We start from the raw sequence: 23,868 nt of genomic DNA on the forward strand, positions 1-23,868 counted from the left end.
GAGCCTGCTTCTCCCTCTGCCTGTGTCTCTGCCTCTCTGTGCCTCTCATGAATAAATAAATTTATAGTTAAAATCTTAAAAACAAAAACAACCCAGTCTAAAACCCAGCTTTTCTCTGAATCTAAAAATTACTCCAGAATACTAAGTTTATTTTTGAAAATTCTAAATCATATTTAGAAGTTTTTCCTGTCCCCTACTCCACAGAGTTCTAATGGTTGAAAGGCTGGGTTGCTGTCCAGCATCCCGGGGAGTGGCAAAGCTGGACCCTGGAACCCCGGGCCACATGTTCCCAGCTCAGTTGATTCATTGCCACCTCAGTAAAAAAAAAAAAGCATACTGCTTCCCACCTCAGCCTCCCCAATGGATAAGCTCTTCACTTTACAGCTGATAGGTCATTATGACCTGTGTTCATTACTGGAAAAATAACTCAAAAAATATATTTGCCATTGACTTTGAGCCAGTGGCCCTTCCATATTTGAATGAAGAATATAGTACATATTTGGGGGCCTATTTGATTAAACCAATACAATAGAAGCTTCACTATGATGAGTGATGACAGGTGGCTTGAAAAAGCCTGGGCAAAGACAAGTAATGTTCAGTTTCTTTCAGCTTGGCACTTTATTTTTTTTAAATAGTAGGAGACTTTAAGAGATTTATTGTGAGGCTTAAAGAATCAGGCCTAACACCTTTGGTCATCTTGCTGTATTTTTGGTCTTTGAATTAGAGGTTCTTCTGCTGGGTACGGTTATTACCTGAATATGCTGGATGACATAGGCCTTCACTCTGTACAGATGCTGTATTCATTGGACTCTCTGGTCTGTGCTCAGTGTCCCGCCCAGACCTACGTTTTGGCCTCTTTCCTTTTTTTTTTTTTTTTTTTTTTTCCTCCCTCCTGGCCTCTTTCCTTTATGAGTTTCACAGTGCTGTTGCTGTCAGTCTTTGGATCTATTTTCAGCAATGCATAGTTCTAGCTGATGTTCTATATAGCTGAGTCCAGGGCCATGTATCTTAAACATTTTTTCTTTGACTCATTCTAGGTACAATTCCTAGCAGCTAACATTTATTGAGGAAAACCATGCGCCTGGCGTGTACTTTCCATTTAAATTTGGTCCTCATAGTTCTTTTAAGTAGATATCAGTTTTCTTAATTTTACAGATAAAGACCAAGCTCAGCAATATTAAGCGACTCACAGGTCCACACAGCTCATACATGATAGAGCTAATATTTAGCCCCAGGGCTTTCTGACTCCAGAGTGACTGGACTACCATTCCCCTGGCCCCAGAACCACCCTCTAGGCCAGTAGGTCTAAATCCTGGCTTCATGTTAGACTCCCCTGAGAAGCTTCCAAGAAGCACTCCTGCCTGAACTTCACCCCATACTAATTAAATCAGATTTAAGACAGAATGTTAGAGTTAAAGAGACTTTAAATCATTCATTCTATCCTTTTTACCTCCATATTTTGACATTTTATCAGTAGGTAAGCTGGCCCCGAATCACATAGCTGTCAAGTGTCAGAAGCAAAACTAGAATAATGAGGATCTCTTGATTTCTGATTCTAGAGTTCTTTCCATACTTGGGGCCAAATAAATATGTTAGAGTATTTACTATGTACAAAGTCCTAGACACAAGTATAGTCATAGGTGAGTTTATTTATCCATATGTAATATCTAGAAAAATGTGTGCCTGTACATCTGTGTACATGTATATACACGTACATCTATGTGATTTTGGAAATTGATACTCATTGTGAGAGAAGCAATATTGCATCATGGTTGAACTCGTAGGCTTTCCGGCCAGACTGCCTGGTTTGAATTTTGGTTTAACTGCTTCCTAGCAATGTGACCATGGGCAGGCTACTTAATCTCTCTGTTCTTTGGTTTCTTAGAGGTAGACTGGGGATAGTAGTAGTGCTTACTCTGTGGATTAAATGAGCAAATGGATGTAAAGTGATGAGACAGTGTTGATACACAGGAAGCTTTCCATAAGCATTAGGGAGTATAATGTATGAGTAAGGATGTACTCAGCTTATAGCTTCTGGAACTCCATGGTTATTGCATTCATTGACTACAAAAGAATTATAATAATGATAGTATTTCTGTGATGTGGTTCATTTGCATGAAATCCCTTTCTCTCAGCCTTAAAGACATTTGTGTAGCTTTCTAGGGGGCTCTTAATAGGGTCTGTACACCCATGCTTTATAGTTCACAGTATTTTAGCTGTCTTCTAAAACATGGTCGTGTTATAATAAATATATTTTCTTCTTTATCTCAGGGCCCACTATTACATCTCAGCCATTTTCAGCCATGACTTTCTGTGTGTTTTGTTAAATGCCTTGAGCTGCCAAAAGGTTGCTCTGCTGCAGGTTGGTATATGGTATCAGTCCTCTCCAGATTTCTATTTATTTACATGCAAAACAATTCCTGTCTCTTAAGAGTCATATGTAGTTGATAAATAGTATTATACAGAAAATCTTGATTTATTTTCTCTGGAACATTGAGTGATGAAGTCTTTTACGTGAGAAAAGTTCTACCTGGAGAACTCCAAATATCAGCTAAGGCCTGTCCCTGATCTCTCCAGGGTTCTGCGCAACACTGGAAGAAATAAAAGGAATCCGTTACACAAACACTGCTTTAGTCAACCGGCATGGAAGAATGGATCCATTTACAGTACCATTAAGTACCATTTACTAAATGCCTTTAAAGGCGCTCTTTCTCTTCCTTTCTGTTCAGAGGTATTAAGGTATTAAGTAGAGTCACAGTCAGATTAAGGACACCAACTGACTCTTCCAGCAAAGAGAAAAATCGAAATTTGGGGTGAGGCAGTGTTTGGAAATGAGATAAAAATCTGAACTGAAATGGATATAGCAAGCAAGTTCAATTCAAGAACACAGGAAGTTACATGAGTCAGCTCTAGTAATTTGAAACGATTAGAATAGGCTATCATGAAAAGTAGTTTCCTGCTATAGGAGATCTTAAGGCTCCCAAGGATATAGTAAAGGTACCTCCTAGGCAAAGCTGTTAGCTATCCAAATAGCTCCCAAGTAAGGTAGCATTTGCTTTATGTGTTCAGAAATTTCATCTTCAGTGTTCGGTGGACCTAGGATGGATGCTAAATCACACTAACATATTTGACTCTGACTGAAGAATAAAACCAACCTGCCAATTTTAAAATTTTCTATTTGTAGGTGAGTTATATGGGAAACAGACTTACAAAGACATTGCTTTACGAGTGTGGATTCAGAGCAGGAGGCGTTAGTAACAGGATGTGAATATATTGTAATACTACATTCTCTGTAGTCTTTTCACTTTTTAGGAGTTACTCCTAGTGAAATGCAACATGAAGGTCAGCATGGCATGTGTTGTCATGTTGCTGTGTCTTAGCAATTCCAATACCTACTTCTGTTTTCCCGCGTAAACTTCATGTTCACAACCAAATGGAGGTGCTACTGGTCCTCATACTTGCTGCCCCATGCTGCCTCTCCACCAAAGCTCATGCTATTTCTTCTGCTTGAAATGGCAGACCTTTCCCAGCTATTAATCAAAATCTAAATCATTCTTCATGGTCCAGTTGAAGCTGTCCATTAGCCCACACCTTCATCAAATCTGCACATGGATCCTCCACAGCACTTTGTTCTTCTGGTGGTTATTTTCCATCTTGTTAGTGGTTTATTTATTTCTGTTTGACTTACAATGCCTGTCTCATCCTTGTTTTCATTCATATCAGGATATAACACAAATATAGAAGCTAAAGACAAGATCAGAATGTTAAGGGGAAGAAGCATGGTTATATTTAACTAGAAAACTCAGAATAGAAACTATGTAGAATATTTAAAAGAAAATGTCAGAATTCAGTTATTAGGGAAATTTTAAGAAGAGAAAAACCCAGCCAAGTATTATGGGATTAAGGGGTGAGTAGGAAGTGAGGAAATATAATTTAGGGTGAAGTATTATTTCAAGAAGTCTTGATGTTTAGGAAAGTAGCTTGAGAAGGAGATGAGAGTCAAGGAAAGTTGTTTGTTTCTTAGAGAGATAAAACTCAAGCATTTTTTAAACCTAAAGGAAAGACTTAAAGATTAAAGATTCCAGAAAGGATAAAATTGACGGTGTATCATATCCTAAGGGAAGAGAGGGAGCACATGTGTTAGGTTAAGGTCTGGGAGAAGGAAGGTATCTTTTCCTCTGAGGCAGAAAGGAAGACCATAAGCATAAGGTAGGATAGCTGGAGGCAGTTATGCCTGTTTATTTCCCCAGTGAAGGACACTCATAGTAATCTGAGGATGACAGGGGTTAGACTAGCCAAAGGACAGAAGACTTGAGGTTTATTGTAGTCGACTCATGAAAATTATCTTGTTTATTTCCTGATATCCTCATTGTCTGTCTTCCCCCAGTAGATCATAAGCTCCACAAGGCAAGGGTTTTGCTATCTGGTTGATCACTATCCCCAGCAGCAAAAAATTGTGCCTGATAGATAGACAGTATTTGTTGGGCGAATGGAGGATGAAAGGGGGAGCCAGTTGGAGATACTCAAAATGATCGTGATTCATCTTTTAGTTTTCGATAAATGTACAGACTATAGGTATACCATGTTAATTGTCTCAGGATATTTCTTTCATAAAAGCCTGTTTAAAAGCACTGAGAAACACAGAAAGGTAATTACTGGATTTTTCCATACTTAGAAATTGGTAGGATGAGAACTAGAACTTTAGAATGTGGGCAATATTTGGCCAAAGAATGTAAAGTTATGTGTGGTGTCCTGAAGACCCTTTTATTAGATGAACTTGATCACCAATAGCTTGGTGGATATGGCATTAACTATTAGTTGTCTACCCAATATATATTCTCCTTAGGATTCACGTAATGTCAGATGTGCTACTGTAGCTTAAAGCGACATTTCCCAGCCTTCTCCGAAAATAAGATGAGATTTCTGAGAAAGCTCTTTAAAGGAGGCTGACCTAGGAGGAAACTGTTCTGTCCTTTCCTCCCTCCTGCTTCCTGGAATGTGAATATAATGGCTTGGAACCCCAGGAGTTATACTGTGACCATTAGGTAACCTTGAGGATGCAAAGCAGTGCTAAAGATGGTGGGAAGGAGTATAGTTGTGGAGCGGCCATATTAGGCTTCCTGCAGCCTTCTTATTTTGAGACAATATAAACTGTTTTGTTTAAACTGCTGTTATTTTGGATCTGCTTCTTTCAGGAGAACAGTGGATTAGAAAGGAAAAATTGAAAAGAATTAAGATATAAGAGACATCAATGGGTCAACTACAAGGAGTATTAATGGGAGTAGGGATAAGAGGTTGAGGTGAGAACAGGGCTTCTACGTTTGAGATGGGTGGACAATGAAACAGTCTGAGGTATTGTCATAGGTTGACAACAGAATGCTGTTGAAGTCTCCTGGAGAAGAGAAAGTCAAGGAAATAGTATTTGTATACACAGAGAGGTAACCCTTCAGTTAGACCAGTGTATCTTTGAATTGTGGTTTCATGGGTCACCAAGGATCTGTCTGTAGATCAGGAACCAAGAAGTCTAATTTGAGATGCTTACTTGTCGAAATGATTTAAAGCAACTAATAAAAATACAAATTGTGAGGTTAAAAAAAATTAAAAATAGGGAAATGGGAGAGAGAGAGCCAACATGGTGAAAAAAACAAAATGGAAGCAGGAATGAAGTTAATATGATAAAAACACACCCATGAGGTTCTCTGTGTTTTTAGATGTAGGGAACAAATTTCGTATAAGCTTTCCAGCAGTCAGCTTGAAAAAATGTAACACAATAGGTTGTTAAAATAATCACAGGAGCAGTGGGATAAAAACAAGTCAGTTCAGAAAAATTAGAAATATTTCTTTTACTAAGATTATTTTACTTGAATTATAACTATATGATTATAACTATAATAAAAAAAAGAGAAATCAAACTTTTTCTTTAGGTGGAGGGAGAATATCAAGATAGCTTTTGGGAGAAACACAATAAACAAGTTTACACTGTACCCCAACATCAGGGTAAAAAGTGAATATGGTTGGGTGGCTCTACCTAAAGCCAATAATCTGTGTTTGCGTAATGACTGTTGTCTTTGCATAGACGTAGGTAAATAACCAAAAGACTGAAAAATAAAATGTGTCAAGAGAATTGGTAAGAATTAGAATTGTGAGGCTTGGGAGAAACTATCATGTAAAGAAGACTGTAGCCTTCAGGGGTTCTCTTCACTGTCTCCTACTGAGCACAAATACAGACTTAGATTTCAGCATGAAGGTTAGAAAAAGAAAGGTTATCTTGGTTGCTGCTGATGGTTATTAGGTATTCGAGGCTCTTTTCATTAAACCTTTAGGGGAGGATGATCTTTTGCCTTTAAAAGTGGAATTGCTTTAAGGTGGGGCTTGTGGTTGGGAGCAGTGAGAGAAAAGACTAGAAGACTTCAAACTCCTTCCATTCATCGGCGTCTGTGACTCCAGTTTATTTTTACCGTATGTGTGTTAGGGTTTAATACTTTAAAAAAAAGATCAGTAGTCTAGCAGGTGTCACATACATGCCTTTGTTATTAGTTGTTGTGTGAGTATGCTGACACAACCCACAAATAGTGAGATCATTAATTTAGCTGAAGGATCCAGGTATTCAAGATACTGTCTAAGTGGAGTCTACAAGATATTAAAGGACTTTTCAGAGTATTTTAAAATTAAATTTGCCTGAATTCTTCTAAATTATTTTGCAGATTTCCATAATAAATGTGGCAAACATTTCTCTTATGGGATGTAAATAATCAAACTCTGTTGCACTGTAGAGTAATATTATAAAGCACTTAGCTAATCAGATTGTGAGAGTCGCTCAAAATTCCTAACCGTGTAATTTTTGCATAGAGAGAGGGTACTTCATGCTGTGCAATTAACTGGTTTTATTAGCTATAAATTTGGTTGTTGCTCGCTGGCCTGACAGGCTGGTGCCTGTGGAGAACTGGATCTTGGTTTTTGACTTGCTTCTGCCAGTCGAGTGTCAGGAAGGTGCGGGGATTTGTAGCGGGAGCAACGGCCGAGGCCCTGAGAGGGAGTCGATGAGGAATTGTCTCTCACACTTGTGTCACTAACTAAAGAGAACGTTGGAATTTTCTAGGCCTTTCATAATTTCTGGATGTTCTATAAACTAACATTCCATTCCATTCCATATTCATATCAGGTTTATGAAATAACATGAGATGGTTTAGGGATTTTAAGCAGGACATCGGACCACCTGTGTAGTCTGGCTTTGCCATTTATTGTACCCCTTGGGCAAGTTTTAAAAATTTCTCTGTGCCTAGATTTCTTCCCCTGAGTGAGAGTGATCATAGTGTAGACCCTGGGCTCCGGGGATGCGGTGGGGAATGGAAGGTTCAATCTGCACCAGTCACTTGGCCTGGCTCATAGTAGACACTCAGTAAATGGCAGCTATTATTGTGGAGGAGTCTGCAAATTGGAATGTCTTTGAGCAGGGACAGCTTCTAATAAAAAATGTTTAGTTGAAAGGACTCATATTTTTATTAGATTTTTTTTTTTTTAGAGAGAGAGAGAGAGGGGGAGGAAAGATATAAAAAGAAGCAGAGGTAGGAGATCTAGACTCAAATTATATTAGACTTCAACTCAGCTTATGGAAAGTGAACTTAAATCAAAGACCCAGTTTTCTTCACTCTGAAACACAATAAAGTAGCTAACTTACTTGTGAGGGTTAGATAAGACAAGTGTTTTGGGAATTAGGGAAAAACATGGAAATATTTTTATCTGAACATGGAAAATCACATAGTCAAATAAATTAAGCTAATTAAAACAAGCACATTATGACAGTAGAATCCACTGCTGGGAAGGATCTGAATTTGCTCAGAAGCTTGACTTGAGTCTGAAGGATAAATTGATTATGAAGGGGAAAGCTGTCAGAGAAAGGAATTAGCGTTGAACACCTGGCATTTGCAGGGCACGGGAGTGGGATTACTGTCCCCATCTTACAGATGACGAGACTGAGGCCCAGAATGGTTTAACAACTCCGTCAGAGCCTCCACGTTATAAGTGGCATAGCCACCACTCATGCTCGAGCCTGTTTGACCGTAGAGGCTATCCTAACACACCAGGGCTAATTACCTCAGTGCAGTTGATCAAATGTTTACTGAGAACCCACTCTGTATAAAGTAGTTAAAAAGACATCAACTTAAAAAAAAATGGATAGAAATTTAAAGCAGGAAGGAATCTGAAAAATAATTCTGTCCGGCAAAGTCATTTTCTACGAAGAGAACAAGGTCCACAGTGACCAGGCAGCTTTGGGGCCATCCCCATTTTGGAATTAGAATGTAAATTCCACTCACTTGGCCCAGTATTTGATTAAATTATATTGCTGTTCAATCTTTTGAAAGCCCAATCCTTCATTAGTTCATACTTCAAGGCCTATTCAAGGGCTTTCTTTGGGGAGGAGGAGGGGAGGTTCTGTATAATTTTAGCACCACGTGGTCTCAGTGACCAAGTTACAGGAGTTGTTTTATGAAAAGCAGGGTGCTTCGGGCCCTCAAATTGGGTAGGACTGTGCGTAGACAGGATGAAGAAATGGACCACGTGCAACTCTTGCCACCCAAACTGAATGCAGATTGTTTACAACATTTCCCTGACCTTTTCATGCCATCACAGCGACACTCTCTTGTGAGCATTAAGAATGTGAAATCTCGTAGCCTTTTTATGATCTGGAAAGCGCTCTTAAATCCCTGTTCGTAATTCTTCACTATCTGTCTGGTTCAGTTCTAGCTACCCTCCTAGCCTGCCAGGTTAGCCCGCCCTTAGTGGGGTATGTCCTTACCCAGAGAGCACCCTGACCTCTGGATAGGAGCCCAGGCTGCTGTCCCAACGGCCGCATGTCGAGTCTGCCGCAACCCACCAGGAAAACCATTGAGCAACAGGCTTCCCAGCACTGCTGATGTTTGTAATAAATCCCACATGGCTTCATCTTGGGTTGGTTCACCATGAGTGAGCAAAATGATTGGCTTATTTTTTCTTCTCAGTGCTTCTAGCCATTTTCCTTCCAAAGAAAAGTCTTCATGGTGTCAAACACTGTCAGGAAGATAGGCTGTATGATATTATAGAACCTGAATTCAGTGCATTCATCCTGCATTATTTTCCCTGAAGACTTACTCTAAAGGACAGCATTTAAAAGAGAACCTACAGAACGGTGAGAGTTGCTGCTGTCACATGACTGGGACTGAATGGATCTGATTAAACCTAAGGTGACTCAGAGAGCATGACCTGTGCATGACCGTCTGGCAGTTAAATAAATATGGGATTTAATATTGAATATGAAAATCATCCAGGCCTACTTTATAAGTTGTTCTTGTGGCATAGCATTTTAAGGAGCAAGAAGGGCTGGGTTTCCATCTTGCCATACATATAAGAAACCAAGCTTTTATTTGAGGAAAATGCTCCCAACTATGATACTCTTGGGGTAAAAATGCAGTTAATTAAGCAGTATTTTCGGGACACCCTGGTGGCTCAGAAGCATCTGACTCACTAGAATTCAGCTCAGGTCATGATCTCGGGGTTGTGAGATCAAGCCCTGCACTGGGCTCTGTGCTGAACATGGAGTCTGCTTGAAATTCTCTCTCCCCCTCTCCCTCTGTCCCCTTCCCCTGCTTTCTCTCTCTCTGTCTCTCAGTACATAAGTCCTACCTGTGCCTTGCCTGGAAGAGCTAGGTGTTGTGACCTTATAGATTTGTAAATACTGTTTTAGGACTTTTCAAATCAGGAGTTTCCCCTCATCCCTTACCTGCTGCCCAGTGCAGTAGTTCTGGGCTCTGTGGTGATAAAGAGAAGAGATCTGCACTGAAGAGAAGAGGTATTCTCTACTGCGAAGACCAGTGGCTGCGTCTTTTTGTCCTGTTCATAAGAGACCCAGTTGAAGCGCTGCGGACTTCTAGGACACCAGCTCAAGCTGGCTCCTCTAACAGAACGTTAAAGACAGGGTGACTTATAATTGTCAGAGTTGTGGTGGCTGGGAAGTCTGAGATCAAGGTATTAGCAGGGCCTGGGCCTGTGAAGCCTGCTTCCCCATTCAGAGGTGGCCATCTTCTCAATGAGTCCTTACCTGGTGAGAGGGGCGAGGGGGCTCTCTGGGGTCCCTTTTATAAGGGCTCAGTCCCGTTCCCATTCCCGAGGGCTCTGCTCTCACAACCAAATCATCTCCCAAAGGCCCCACCTTCACCTGCTGTGACACTGGGGTTTAGATTTTAGCATATGAATTTTGGGAGGATACAGTCTAGAGGGGGGAGCACCTAGCACAGTAGAAAAGTGGGTGCTGAAAGTGTGTGGGCTTGGCAAAAGGCTGGCTTACCCTCGGTGATTTTGGAACTAGAGTTGGTCCTTGAACAGTGTGGGGGTTTGCTGAGCCAATCGCCTTCTGCCCCAAGGCCAGTCAGAACTCTGTAACTTTTGACTCCCCCAGAACTTAGGTACTGATAGCCTGCTGTTAACTGAAAACCTTACCGATATGTGAACAGTTGATTAATACACATCTTGAATGTGTTGTGTTGTATACTGTATTTCTACAATAAAGCAAGCTGGAGAGGAGAAAATGTTATTAAAATCATAAAGAAGGGAAAACACATTTAAGGTTCTATACCGTATTTATATTTTAAAAAATCCACCTTGGGACACCTAGGTGACTCAGCGGTTGGGTGTCTGCCTTTAGCTCAGGGCGTGATCCTGGTGTCCCGGGATCAAGTCCCACATCGGGCTCCCTGCATGGAGCCTGATGTGGGACTCAATCCCGGGTCTCCAGGATCACGCCCTGAGCCAAAGGCAGACGCTCAACTGCTGAGCCACCCGGGCTGCCCAGGTTTATTGTAAAGAATTTTAGAAATGCATAAAAATTTAAAATCATTTATGATTCTTTCTGCTACCTAGAGACGACCATAATTAATATTTTCTCTCTTCTCAGTCTCTCTTACATAATTTGTTTTTTAAAAGTGTGGGATGGTCTCCTATCTTCTTAAGTTTTGAGGGAATATCCTGAAGTTGGATCATATTGGTAATTTGGAGAAAGCCTTTGACCTTGAATGCACAGTGGGAAGGACACTACTTCCTTTGAAGCGTCGAATGAGCCAACTCTTTTTTTTTTTTTTTTTTTTTTTTTACTATCATACTCTGAGGGAATCAGAGAATCTTAGCATTGGTGAGGACCTCAGAGAGCCAGGTCCCTGGAATGTTTTAAATGTCACATGCACCAGAGGACAAGAAGGAGCAGCTGACATTCGTGGACAGCAGATGTGAACCTTGGATTTTATACATCTACTATCTTTGTTGTCATATCACGTCACAGGCAGAAGGATACAATCCTGCTGTCATGTGGAGGGTAATGGTTGTTGACAACCAGGGAGGAAAGCCTGTTCCTAAGATAATATGTAGAGACTGCCAGCTTAATGATGTGGGTCTTCATAAACGATTGGATTTCTTTCATTAGTGTTGTCTATAGATCAATAGAGTGCTGTCGGTAGTTTTATTTCTTTCAAAAAGAAAGTCAACTCAATTTTATTAATATATTTATGACAGAAGCACTTAGTGGCTCAGTCCATTAAGTGTCCAACTCTGAGGTCTTGACCTCAGGGTCATGAGTTGAAGCCCCACATTGGACCCCATGCTGGGCTTGGAGCCTGCTTAATATATATATATATTTGTCACACAAATACATATAGCCCGTATCAGTGGAACGCGAAACTATAAAACAAGCTTTAAAAACAATCTTTAAGGATTTTATGGCAGCTCTCCAATATTAAACAAATTTAAACTTGGGATTAGGTTGAAAAACTTTTAGTTAAAATAAATCATGGGGATATAATATATATACAGCATGTGACTACAGTTAATAATGTTGTATTGTATATTTGAAAGTTGCTAAGGCAGTAGGTCTTAAAAGTTCTCATCACAAGAAAAAAGAACTTGTCACTGTGTGTGGTGATGGGTGTTAATGACTTATTGTAGGGATTAGTTTTCAGTATATATAAATATTGAGTTATCATGTTTTACATCTGAAACTAATACAATGTTATGTGTCAAATATATCTCAGGGTTTTTTTTCAAAAAGGCAGTTTTGCCAAAATAGAAAATAAGTTTTGAATTGAGGGAAAGGGACTGCTCTAAAGATGAAAATACTAATCGATTTAAAATCTTCTTTTAAGACTATTGGAAGTACTTTAAAGGAAGAGGATTAAAACTCAAATTCCCTTAAATTTATTTAAATTATAATATTTACTTAAATTTAGTTTAAATTATAATATTTAACTTCTCTTAATCTCTCTGAATCGGGCATTTGGAACTGGTATGTTGGTCGACTCCTAAACGTGGCAAACTGAATTAATGGTTCCTCTGTCCATATAAACATACAGAAATGCCAGATAAAATAAAGCTAACAAAATACCTGCTCCCCCTGGATCTGTTAACTAAAACTCCTGTATTCCTTCCCAAAAAGAAAGAAGAAAAGAAGTAGGAAGGGAGGGAAGGGGGAGAGAATGGGGAAGAAAACAGGCCGGCTGGAAACAGTGGGAGCAACTGCACATCTTACCGTAAACGCAGCATCTGTATAGACATTTTTGTACCGTGATGAGGTCATTTTTATGGATAGACTGTGGTTACCTCTTTTCTATATCAGATTGGGACCCTTAAAGAGAGTCTTTGAGCTGAGTTAAAACTCTTGTAGTCTGTCACAGACTTCCCTTACTTCCTTAAATCCTAATCTGGAAAACTACTTATTTACCCAAGGATATTTAGACCTTGAGTTCTGTAACTTTGCAATGACTGTCATGTGTGTATGTATGCACATGTACACATACATATATATAAATATATACAACAGTCGAATAGAATTTTTTAAGAGCTCTCCTATTGTATTTATTAAATTTAATTTTATTTAAATTCAATTAATTAACATATAGTGTATTATTAGTTTTAGAGGTAGAGTTCAGTGCTTCGTCAGTTGCATATAACACCCAGTGCTCCTTCCATTACGTGCCCTCTTTAATGCTCATCACCCAGTTACCCATCCGTCACCCTTCTCCCCTCCAGCAACCCTCAGTTTGTTTCCTATGGTTAAGTCTCTTCTGGTTTGTCTCCTTCCCTGATTTCGTCTTGTTTTATTTTTCCCTCCCTTCCCCTATGCTCCTGTTTTGTTTCTTAAATTCCACATGAGTGAAATCATATAATTGTCTTTCTCTGATTGACTTATTTCACTTAACATAATACCCTCTAGTTCCATCCACGTTGTTGTAAATGGCAAGATTTCTTTTCCTTTTTTTTTTCTTTTAATGGCTGAGTAGTATTCCATTGTGTATATATACCACATCTTTATCCATTCATCTGTTGACGGACATCCAGGCTCTTTCCATAGTTTGGTATTGTGGACATCGTTGCTAGAAACATTGCGGTGCAGGTCCCTCTTCAGATCACTACATTTGTATCTTTGGGGTAAATCCCTAAGTAGTGTGGTTGCTGGGTCATAGGGTAGGTTTATTTTCATCCTTTTGAGGAACCTCCTCCATACTGTTTTCCAGAGTGGCTGCACCAGCTTGTCTTCCTACCGCAGTGTAAGAGGGTTCCCCTTTCTCTGCATCCTTGCCAACACCTGTCGTTTCCTGACTTTTTAATTTTAGCCATTCTGACTGGATTTTTTTAAACATTGTTTATTGTGGTAAAATATATATAGAATGAAATTTGCCATTTTAACCATATTTAAGTGTATACTTTGGTGGCATTAATTGCATCCACAGTGTTGTACAGCCATCACTACAATCTATTTCCAATTTTTTTTCATCACACCAACAGAAACTTTACACACTAAGCAGCATCTCCCCAATTCCCTCCTCCCCCAGTACTGGTGTAACCTTTAGTCTGTTTTCTTTATTTCTGAATTTGCCAATTCAAGATATGTCATAAAAGAAGGGTCATACAAAATTTGTCATTTTGTGTCTGGCTTATTCACTTAGCATAATGTTTTCAAGGTTCATCTATGTTGTAACATGTATCAGAACTTAATCCCTTTTTGTAGCTAAATTAATATTCTATTGTATTTATATATTGCATTTTGTTGATTTGTCCATCAGTTGATAACACTTGGTTGCTTCTACCTTTTGGTTATTGTGAATAATGCTGCAGTAAACACTGGCACACACTTATCTGAGAAATATATAGATTTTTTATGTAGAATATTAAGTCATCTGCATTTCCTATGTTGATCAAAATTATTTCAGTATAAGTATACGCAATATAAAACTAAGAACTACTGCTTTTTTTAAAAGATTTTATTTTTAAGTAAACTCTATACCCAACATGGGGCACACACTCACAGCCCCAAGATCAAGAGTCGCATGTTCTACTGACAGAGCCAGCCAAGCACCCTAGAACTCTTCATGCTTATAGCTCTTGTAAAATCAAAACCAATTTTTCAATTAAGTAAAAATAAAGCTATAAAGTCAGTATAACTAAAATGAACAATTTTCATCAAATTACATTTACTGAAAATAAATGGCTTTTGTTGACATTCATAATGTAAAAAGATATTTTTTGTCACCATGGACCATTATATTTAGCCTTTATCATTATTATGGTTCTTTAGGGATCCCTGGGTGGCTCAGCGGTTTGGCGCCTGCCTTTGGCCCAGGGCGTGATCCTGGACTCCCAGGATTGAGTCCCACATCAGGCTCCCTGCATGGAGCCTGCTTCTCCCTCTGCCTGTGTCTCTGCCTCTCTCTCTCTCTCTCTCTATGTCTATCATGAATAAATAAATAAAATCTTAAAAAAAGATTGTTATTATGGTTCTTTATAACAGTGAACTTTTTTAGACCACTAATCTGTTATTTTGATGGGCAGTCTATTTGCTAGAGTATTCCAAAATAATAAATCTGGAAAACAACAATTTAAAGAAAAGCTTTCTGTTACTACAACTGTTGCATTAATGAACTGTTAGCAAGTCAGTGTCTATAAGGGCAAACCTACAGAAGACATCCACCTGCTGTCAGATACTGACTGCTACAGCACAGACTTTAGCACAGACTTTTTTCATTTGGTTAATCCCACAGTTATTTCTGTTGGAGCCAGCTTGAGTTGGTAACATCATGATATCACTTGATCTTCCTTTATTGCAAATGCCACTTATTTATTTAGTCTATCTCTGCTTATTATACCATCATTTCCATGGAACTAGTGCAGCACTCTAAAGTAGTATGTTGTTTTTGTGATGTTAAATCAAATTCTTAGTTTGTTAAATTAGAACCTAAAGTTTTACTTACTCTGTGAAAATGTCTTTTACTTACAAATTATATCTCAAGAATTTAGTTTTTCCTAACGCTAAAAAATTTTTAAATGAGCATAACAGTGGGACATAAAATAATGGTTGTTATTTTAACATCAGCAAATGTTTACCAGCACTTGAAAGATAAATTCTGTCTCTCCAAGGCATCACTTGGCAATATCTTAAATGTAAACATGAAAATTAGCTGGAACATTGAAAATCCCCTGTGGTGCTGAATTATAAAATGGTCATCCAAAGATTTAGAATATTCCTTTTTTTTTTTTTTAAGTTCTGTGCCCAACATGGGATCAAGAGTTGAAAACTCTACTTACTGGCTAAGCCAGCCAGGCATCCCTTAGAATATTCTTGTATTTATTCTTTCTTAATACAAATATTTTTTTAAGATTTTGTTTTTTTAAGTAATCTCTGCACCCAACATGGAGCTCAAATTTACAATGCTGAGATTGAGTTACATGCTCTACTGACCGAGCCAGCCAGGCACCCCTTGATACAAACGTTTTTAATGTTCACAGAATTTAGATACCTCAAAGAATATACCCAAACATACCAAAGAATAACACTCCCTTATTTTGACAAATATTGGTTCAAACCCTAATGCTTTACTTGCAATAAATTCTAATGCTTTACTCAGAAAGAGTTCATCTGCTTTAAAAATAGGGGGTACTTAGGTTTTCCTAAGATTTAGGAAAGATTTTTTTCATTTATTTGAGAGAGAGAGAGAGAGCAAGTGTGGGAGAGGGATAGGGGGGAGGGAGAAGCAGACTCCCTGCTGAGCAGGGAGTCCAAGTTGGGGCTCAGTCCTAGGACCTCAGGATCATGACCTGAGCCAAAGGCAGACGCTTAACTGACTGAGCCACCCAGGCACCCTCATTTATTGTTTCTAATAGAATTGCCATATGGATGAATAATTGTCTTGCTTAGTTAATGCATTTTCTTTCTACTTGGAAAACTATGAGAAGTTCATTTGATGAACATAGAACCTCTGCACACAGTAGGCACTCAGTGAGTGTGAGAGAAGTGTTTTGATAGCCTCCTTCAACAGTTGTATTAGTAAAAGAAAAACACTGTCAAAGAAACCTTGATAAATGTCTCATCCAGTTGATGACAATTTTCCTTTCTCTTGATTCCATATTGACCATATGCGAACCCTTAAGCTTCCATTTGTACCTAGCTATACCACCTTAAAAACAATGTTTTTCATGAAATCTCAATTCCTATCCTGTGACAAAAAATTTGTAACAAATAATACTAATTTACATTGTGCTGGTTCCCAAAGAGGAGTCCCCTTTCTCCCCAGGTCTTGTTTATTTTTCTTTAATTACTTACCATCTTGATGAATACCCTTTCTGGAATGGGGAATTATAAATCTCCTATTTGCATACTGACAATAACATGCTTTTCATTTAAAAATATTAAATGTTTTTTTGTACCTGATTTTGTAACTAACTGTATTTATAATTCCTGGTAAGCCATGTTTTAGCTCCACAAAAGTAATAAGTACATGTGATTCAGTTAATTTAGAAAATGTCCTTTTGTAGACATTAGCAGATATACACTGTGGTATCTCTGTTTTTTCATTTAAAAAACTAAGTTTAATAAATATTTTTTTATGATGTCACTCTGCAGTACAGTTTTCTGGTATTTAATACATTTCACATGTAAAGTATGGCTTTCTACTTCCCAAATCACTACTGAAGGTCAGGAATCTACTTACAGCCTTCCCAGTACCTTGCTGCATACAGTACAAGAGCAAGAATATATTTTGAATGATTAGATAAATCATATAAATGAGTATGACCTGAACCTATTTCAGTAAGAGTTAAATCATCTGTTGATTTTGTCACGACTATTCATCCAACCAATAGAAGTCCATCCAGTCTTGAGTCTCCTACAAGGAGTATGATACGGAAAAAAAAACATATTCAACTCTTAGGAAGAAGGCTCTTCTATAAACACATACGGCCTCTCCCCACGTCGTCACCCGCCTCCTCTACCTGTCGTGCTGGCTTGCCATGAAGCACCCTCTCTTGCAGCCACTTCAACCCCATTTCCTTTGTAAATGGTCAGAAGGCTTCAATAGAAATTCTTAAACTTTCCAGAATGCTGCTAAGGATAGCGTTCCATCAGCATCACGTACTTGTTGAGCACACATGTATCTTTGCAAATGTATGTAAAAGGAAATCGAATGGGAAGCCTATTTTAGGAGACTTTCATAAACATGAAATTTTATGTAACTCTGTATTTGATTTTCGTACAGGCAGAAATACTCAGTGTCCTCAGTCACAGAAACATCATCCAGTTTTATGGAGTAATTCTCGAACCTCCCAACTATGGGATCGTCACAGGTAGGCACGCATTATTTGACTTCTTTCTTTCCCCAATTACGTAGCTTTAGATTCCTTAATATGCTAAAAGGCTTAATATTAGGTTCAGTCATGAATTGTGTGCTACTGTCAGATGTCACTTTTGTTGCTATAAAGCATTAATAAAACTGATTATATCAATATAATTAAGAATGGTGTTTCCACTTCTACCCATGTTTAATTGTGCTAATTATATCTGTGTAAATGCTATTTAAATGCACTCGCAGCTGCAATACCAATATTTAAAGGTGCCGTTTAACTAAAATTTCATTTAATTAGCTGAAATGAGCGATGTTTTTTGTAACTCTGTGACCTTTTACAAATTAAGATTTCTTGAGCTGTTCGTGGTGTAATTCTTTGCAAGGTATTTTAATCCCATTAGAGCATTCTTTCTTCAAGGTCTCTGACGTGAGGACAGTATTTTTCAGGTTTGGTCATCTGGGTTGGTAATGACCTTGATCTAAATTATCACATGTGGAGCAGCAGTTTATAACTGATGGGAATACCCTTTCCAAAGAGGAGCACACAGAAAATTTTGCCATATAACAACAAAAAAAGACACATATTTTTAATACTTTGTGCTCATAGTTGTACAATCCAATGAGTAGCTTTAGGTCCATAATAAGTGTAACATTCAATTTATAAGAAGTAACTTTGTCAGGTTCTTTGTCATCACAGTTCTTTGATTTAAAAAAAAAACCAACAAGAAAACCTTAAAAGATTAACTCCATCTTTTTCTGCTGCAGCATTAACAGCCTGGACTATACAGAGAGAAACAACAAAACACCCTCAGTAAGGAGCCTTGGCTTAGGTACCTTTAGAAATGATCTCATCTAATATTTATAAGGACCCCACGAGATAGGTAAAATAATTTCTATAAATTTTATAAATAAGATACTAAAACCCTAACTTTTAAGTACCTTTCCCAAGGTCATCCAGCTAGTGGTAGAAGCACTAGTATAAATTTCTCAGGTTGATCTTACACAGAAGCTCCTCTTCCTAGGCGCAGGCTAGAGTCCAGAAAGCTGAGTGCCTTAGTTCTTACCCTCACGGGGACATGGTTGCTGTTATTTTCCATTTTCAGGTAGCAAGCAGTTTAACATGCTTTTATTCTAGTAAATAGCATTTGTACCTAAGTTCTTACGTGTAGGGAATTTTATCCCCATTCAGCTCTGTTTAGATCTGTGCCTAAAACGGGGTTCTTTTGTTCTTTTGTTCTGGAGCTTGTACATTTCCTATTAACCTGAACACCTAAGAATTGGTTATATTATGGGGGTATAAACCACGATTCATCTTTTAAGTCATATTCCTGATTTAAAGTTAAATCCTGTCTCTGACTCACTTACCATTTCCTAGTCCATCATACTTACTTTTACTAGTTAGTTTTACCTTAAAAATTTGAATCCAGGGATGCCTGGGTGGCTCAGTGGTTGAGCATCTGCCTTTGGCTCAGGGCGTGATCCTGGAGTCCCAGGATCGAGTCCCTTATCGGGCTCCCTCCATGGAGCCTGCCTCTCTCTCTGCCCGTCTCTGCCTCTCTCTGTGTGTGTCTTCCATGAATAAATAAAATTTTAAAAAACTTTGAATCCAGTTTTCTTTTCTTTTTTTTTAAAGATTTTATGTATTTATTTTAGAGAAGACTCAGAGGGAGAGAGTGAGCAAGCATAGACATGAGCCAGGAGGAGGGGTAGAGGGAGAGGGAGAAGCAGGCTCCCTGCTGAGCAGAGAGCCTACCATGCGGCTCGATCCCAGGACCCTGAGATGATGACCTGAACTGAAGGCAGATGCTTAACTGACTGAGCTACCCAGGCGCCCCTAAATCTAGTTGTCTGATTCTTGTTTGTGACTTATGTTACTCTTATCTAGCAGATGAAATTGTAGTACTCCAAAGAGATTAGAAACTGTGCTTCTTGTCTAGTACCCCTGGCCTTTAACGCTTTTGAGTGGAAGTCATTTTAGTTTTAACGAACTCAATGGACTATTCATGAAGTTTTCTAGTTTCTTGAGGTGAGAATGAGAAATAGAAAAAGGGATTTAAGTCATGGTGTGAATTCCTTTTTCCAATAATTTATTCTCAGTTCCAGGAGGAGGTGAAACACATTCATTCACTGTTAGCCAGCATACGTAACCCAGGTCTTATTCAAAAGAGAAAGAAAGGATCCAAGGACAGTTAGATGCCTAAGTTTGATTTTACTTATTTATGGCCTAGCCAGTCCTTTGTTTCATGCACCCCTTTGGCATTCCCTGCGCATACCTATACCTACCCCAGATCTTTATTTATAATTGATTAGTTCTTTTTAGATCTATAGCTGTTTCCCTGTAGAGCCAGTAATAAGCAACTGTTAACATTAAACATTTCTTTAAAATACCAGTTTCACAACTGTCAGGTAATAGTAAATTGTGTATTTGTAACTCTTTTATTGACTTGTGAGGTTGATTATTAAAGACACTTCTTAGCCAAGTTTTGGTGTTTATTAATTTGATAAGATTTTTTTTCCCCCCTGGAGAAACTCGTTTTAATTATTTACAAGTATCTCTCAAAGAAATATCTGTACTCTTCAAACAACTTTGTGCAGCTTAAAGGTCAAGCCAAGTCCTGTGCATGGGTAGCAGCAGTCCCTTTGCCAACAGAGCCTAATTTGGGAGATCAGATGGGTTGGGGACGATAGCACTCATTCTGCCTCTTGAAATGAACACAAATAAGTCTTAATATGGGGAGCTTTGGAGAGAAAGGAGGGCCGAAGAGGCACGAAAGGCCTTGATCACCCAGCTCAGCTGGCTCCCCTTCTTTTGAACTCTGTCATCTTCCTCAGATGTTGGGGTTCTGAAAGGGGAAACTTGCATGGCTTGAATTCATTCCACTTGAGTTCCTCAATAGAAAAGGTTGTTGCGGCAAGCAGCTGTTGTCACTCAGACAGAGCACTTGAAAGAATGATTTATCGGCGTGTTGGAATGGGATGCACGCTGGTATGGGAATTGGGAGACCTGAGTCTTGTCATGATTCTGCCAAAGCTGCATAGATGGGTCTCTGATGATCTGTGTCTCGGTTTTCTCCCGTGTGAATGAAGGGATTGGAATAGATGGTTTCTGGGCTGGGCGTGTGTATGTATGTGTGGGACTGTGTGTGCGTGTGCATTGAAATTTTCATCACAGACTTAGAAAACCTGCTTATAGGGGGACCCGGGGAAGAGTCCAAGAGGCAGCCACCACTTGATTTCCCTTGAAGGGGAAGTGAGCATCTTTCCCCCAGATCTACGAAGAAATAGAGTGACTAGAACCTCAGATTCCAAAGTCAAGAGAAACTACAATAACAGGAATGGATCAGATTTTCTCTGATCTTTGGAAACCTCTTAATTCTGTACTACTCCCATTCTTTTTTTATCTTTTTTTTCTTTCCTTTACAAGTATTTACACAAATACTTGATGGCTAGGAGTGTAATGGTGAGATAATGCCTGGGGAGGAAGATGTGGCTGTTAGAGTCTGGGTTATGTAGTTCTTTGTAGCCAGATTGACCAGGAACAGCTGCACAAAGGACCCGGAGGCAGACTGAGTCCCAGGACTCCAGAGGAGGGCGGCTGAGGGTCTCTGAGGCCTGGGGAATTACGTCTTTGTGTTCTAGGGATGCTGTCACCTCTTAAATTTGCTGCTGATGGTACATGACCTCTTATCACTACTCTAATAAGAGAGGATACTAGTTCTATATGATTCTTCAACAGGCCCAAATTCTCATTTAACTCAACCATGGAAAACATATTAATTTTTAAGTGCCTGATCTCATTTCCTTGAACTTAGACTTGATTTACTTTAGTCACAGATGAATCTAATTTGCATGTTTTGGTATTGTGTTGGTCTTCTCTTATTAGCCAATTAGAATCAAATGTCATGTCTTGTTAGAACAAATTCCAGATATTTACCTAAATTCATTTGTACTATTAGTTATAATCCAAACTAAGATTATTTGGTAATATTTTATTATAAAGAAATTTGGTTGATAATGTTATTTATTTCGACACGACTGATTATATGTTTATGTTTTTCAAAGCCAGCTATGGTTGCTATGAAACTAAAAGGGAAAAACTACCTTAGAAATGAAAAGGAAAAAAAAAAAAAAGAAATGAAAAGGAAATGTTTGCTTAATATGGTTCCTAATGACTCCTTTTTAAAAGAATTAAAACAAATACTTTATACCAAAGTCCAACAAACTGTGTTCTATGGAGAAGTGAAATGGCTTGTCAAACATGTAATCATGTGTGTATATGATGAGTCCTTAATTTCCAATGAGAAGACCAAAAGGATGAAAGAATTATATGCCTTTTTAAAATGGTTTACCCACTGACATATTTAAAGATCATGTTTTATATGAAATAAAGTAACAGTGCTGCTTTTCTTGCAGCCTCACATTCATGAAGCCATTTCATTTCATAATGTATCTTCTACATCGATGTTTTTTTTTTTCATTATCTGAATCCATTTTTAATTTAACTCACTTCTAACAGGATCTACCTGGAGATGGCGTCAGATATCACAGGCTAGGGTTCAGTCTCAGAACAGATGCCAGTTTCAAGTTCAGGTTGTCACCTATTTACTCACATCAAGTAAATAGAATTTAAAAAAATATAGGACCCCATGGAAATTCTGGAGTTGAAAAGACAATAATTACAATGAAAAGTTCTCTAGAGTGACTTATCAGCAGATTTGAGATAGCAGAGGAAAAAAAGTCAGTGAACTTAAAACTGGGTCAATAGAAATTACCTACTCTGAAAAGGAGAAAAAATTTGAATACATATGAACAGAGCCTTTGGACAACATCAAGTGTACCAATCAATGTTTAATAGTAGAGGAGTAGAAAAGTAGAAAATGGAAAAAATAGATAACTACTTGAAGAAATAACAGCCAAAAAAACTTCCTGAATTTGATAAAAATGCATTCATCTACATAGTGAAGAAGCTCAGTGAACTCTAAGTAGCATAGATGCAAAAGAACCCATACCTAGACACATCATAGTCAAACTGTGTTGTTAAAGACAAAGTGAAAATCTTAGAAGTAGTAAATAAAAACAACTTCCCTCCTGTAAGGGAACAATATAGTATGATTAATGGCTAACTTTTCATCTACAATAATAAAGGCCAAAAGCAGTTGACATTTAAAATGCTGAAAGAAAAAACTATATCCAGCAAAAATTATCCTTTAAAATTACAACAAAGCAAAGACATGCCTGGATAAATGATGAGAGAATTTGTTGCTATTAGTTTTGCCTTACAAGAAATACTAGAAGCAGTTGATTCTTCGGGCTGAAAGAAAACGACAACAGATCGTAATTCAAGGAGAAATAAAGGGTACTGGAAATGACAAATATAAAAGACTCTATAGATATATTTGTTCTTATTTCTTCTCCTGACATCTTTAAAAACGTAAGATTGTATAAACCAATAATTAGAACGCTATTTTGCTTACTTAAAAAAATGTAGATAGGGGTGCCTGGATGGGTGGCTTAGTCAGTTAAGTGTCCGACTCTTGGTTTTGTCTCAGGTCATGATTTCAGGTTCATGAGCCAGTCAGGCTCTGCACTCATCATGAATCTGCTTGTTCCTCTCCCCCCCCCCCCCCCGACTATCTCTCTCAAATAAAAATTTTAAATGTAGATATATTTTTACAGTAATAGTATAAAAATGAAGGAGGGATGGAGCTGTATCAGAGAAAAATTTCTGTATTTTACTAGAATTAAGTTAGTGTTAAGCTGAAGTAGATTGTGCTAAATTAAAATGCATTTTATATTCCCTTTAGCCACCACTAAGAAAGTCCACTAAAGAAATACAGGAAAAGGGGCACCTGGGTGGCTCTGTGTTTGATTGTCTGCCTTTGGCTCAGGTTGTAATCCTGGGGTCCTAGAATTGAGTCCCACATCAGGAACCCCGCAGGGAGCCTGTTTTTCCCTCTGCCTATGTCTCTGCCTCTCATGAAAAAATAAATAAAATCTTAAAAAATACAGGAAAAATCAACTGAGGAATTAAAATGATAAATAAAAATAATTAACTCACAGGGCAATAGAGGAGGACGAGATGACTGAGAAGGACAGGAGGCATGTAAAACACAATATGGCAAAATCAAATCCAACCATATCTATACTTACATTAAATGCGAAAGGTCTAAACTTCCAAGTTAAAAAACAGAGATTATCAGACTAGCTAAAAAAAGCGAGATCCAACTATGTGCTA

At 38.3% G+C, this 23,868-nt stretch overlaps 1 protein-coding gene across 4 annotated transcripts in view; it reads left to right on the forward strand.

The window, feature by feature from the left end:
* MAP3K20 (mitogen-activated protein kinase kinase kinase 20) overlaps nt 1-23,868 on the forward strand; it is a 173,253-nt gene that overhangs the window by 61,276 nt on the left and 88,109 nt on the right. For all 4 annotated transcript variants that reach the window (XM_072751964.1, XM_072751963.1, XM_025994018.2 and 1 more), the window contains exon 3: nt 17,547-17,634. In XM_072751964.1, coding sequence (XP_072608065.1) covers nt 17,547-17,634 — 88 coding nt within the window. The remainder of the gene's footprint in view (nt 1-17,546; nt 17,635-23,868) is intronic.

The sequence above is a fragment of the Vulpes vulpes genome, chromosome 3 (genome assembly GCF_048418805.1).
Source record: "Vulpes vulpes isolate BD-2025 chromosome 3, VulVul3, whole genome shotgun sequence".
Taxonomy (NCBI): domain Eukaryota; kingdom Metazoa; phylum Chordata; class Mammalia; order Carnivora; family Canidae; genus Vulpes; species Vulpes vulpes.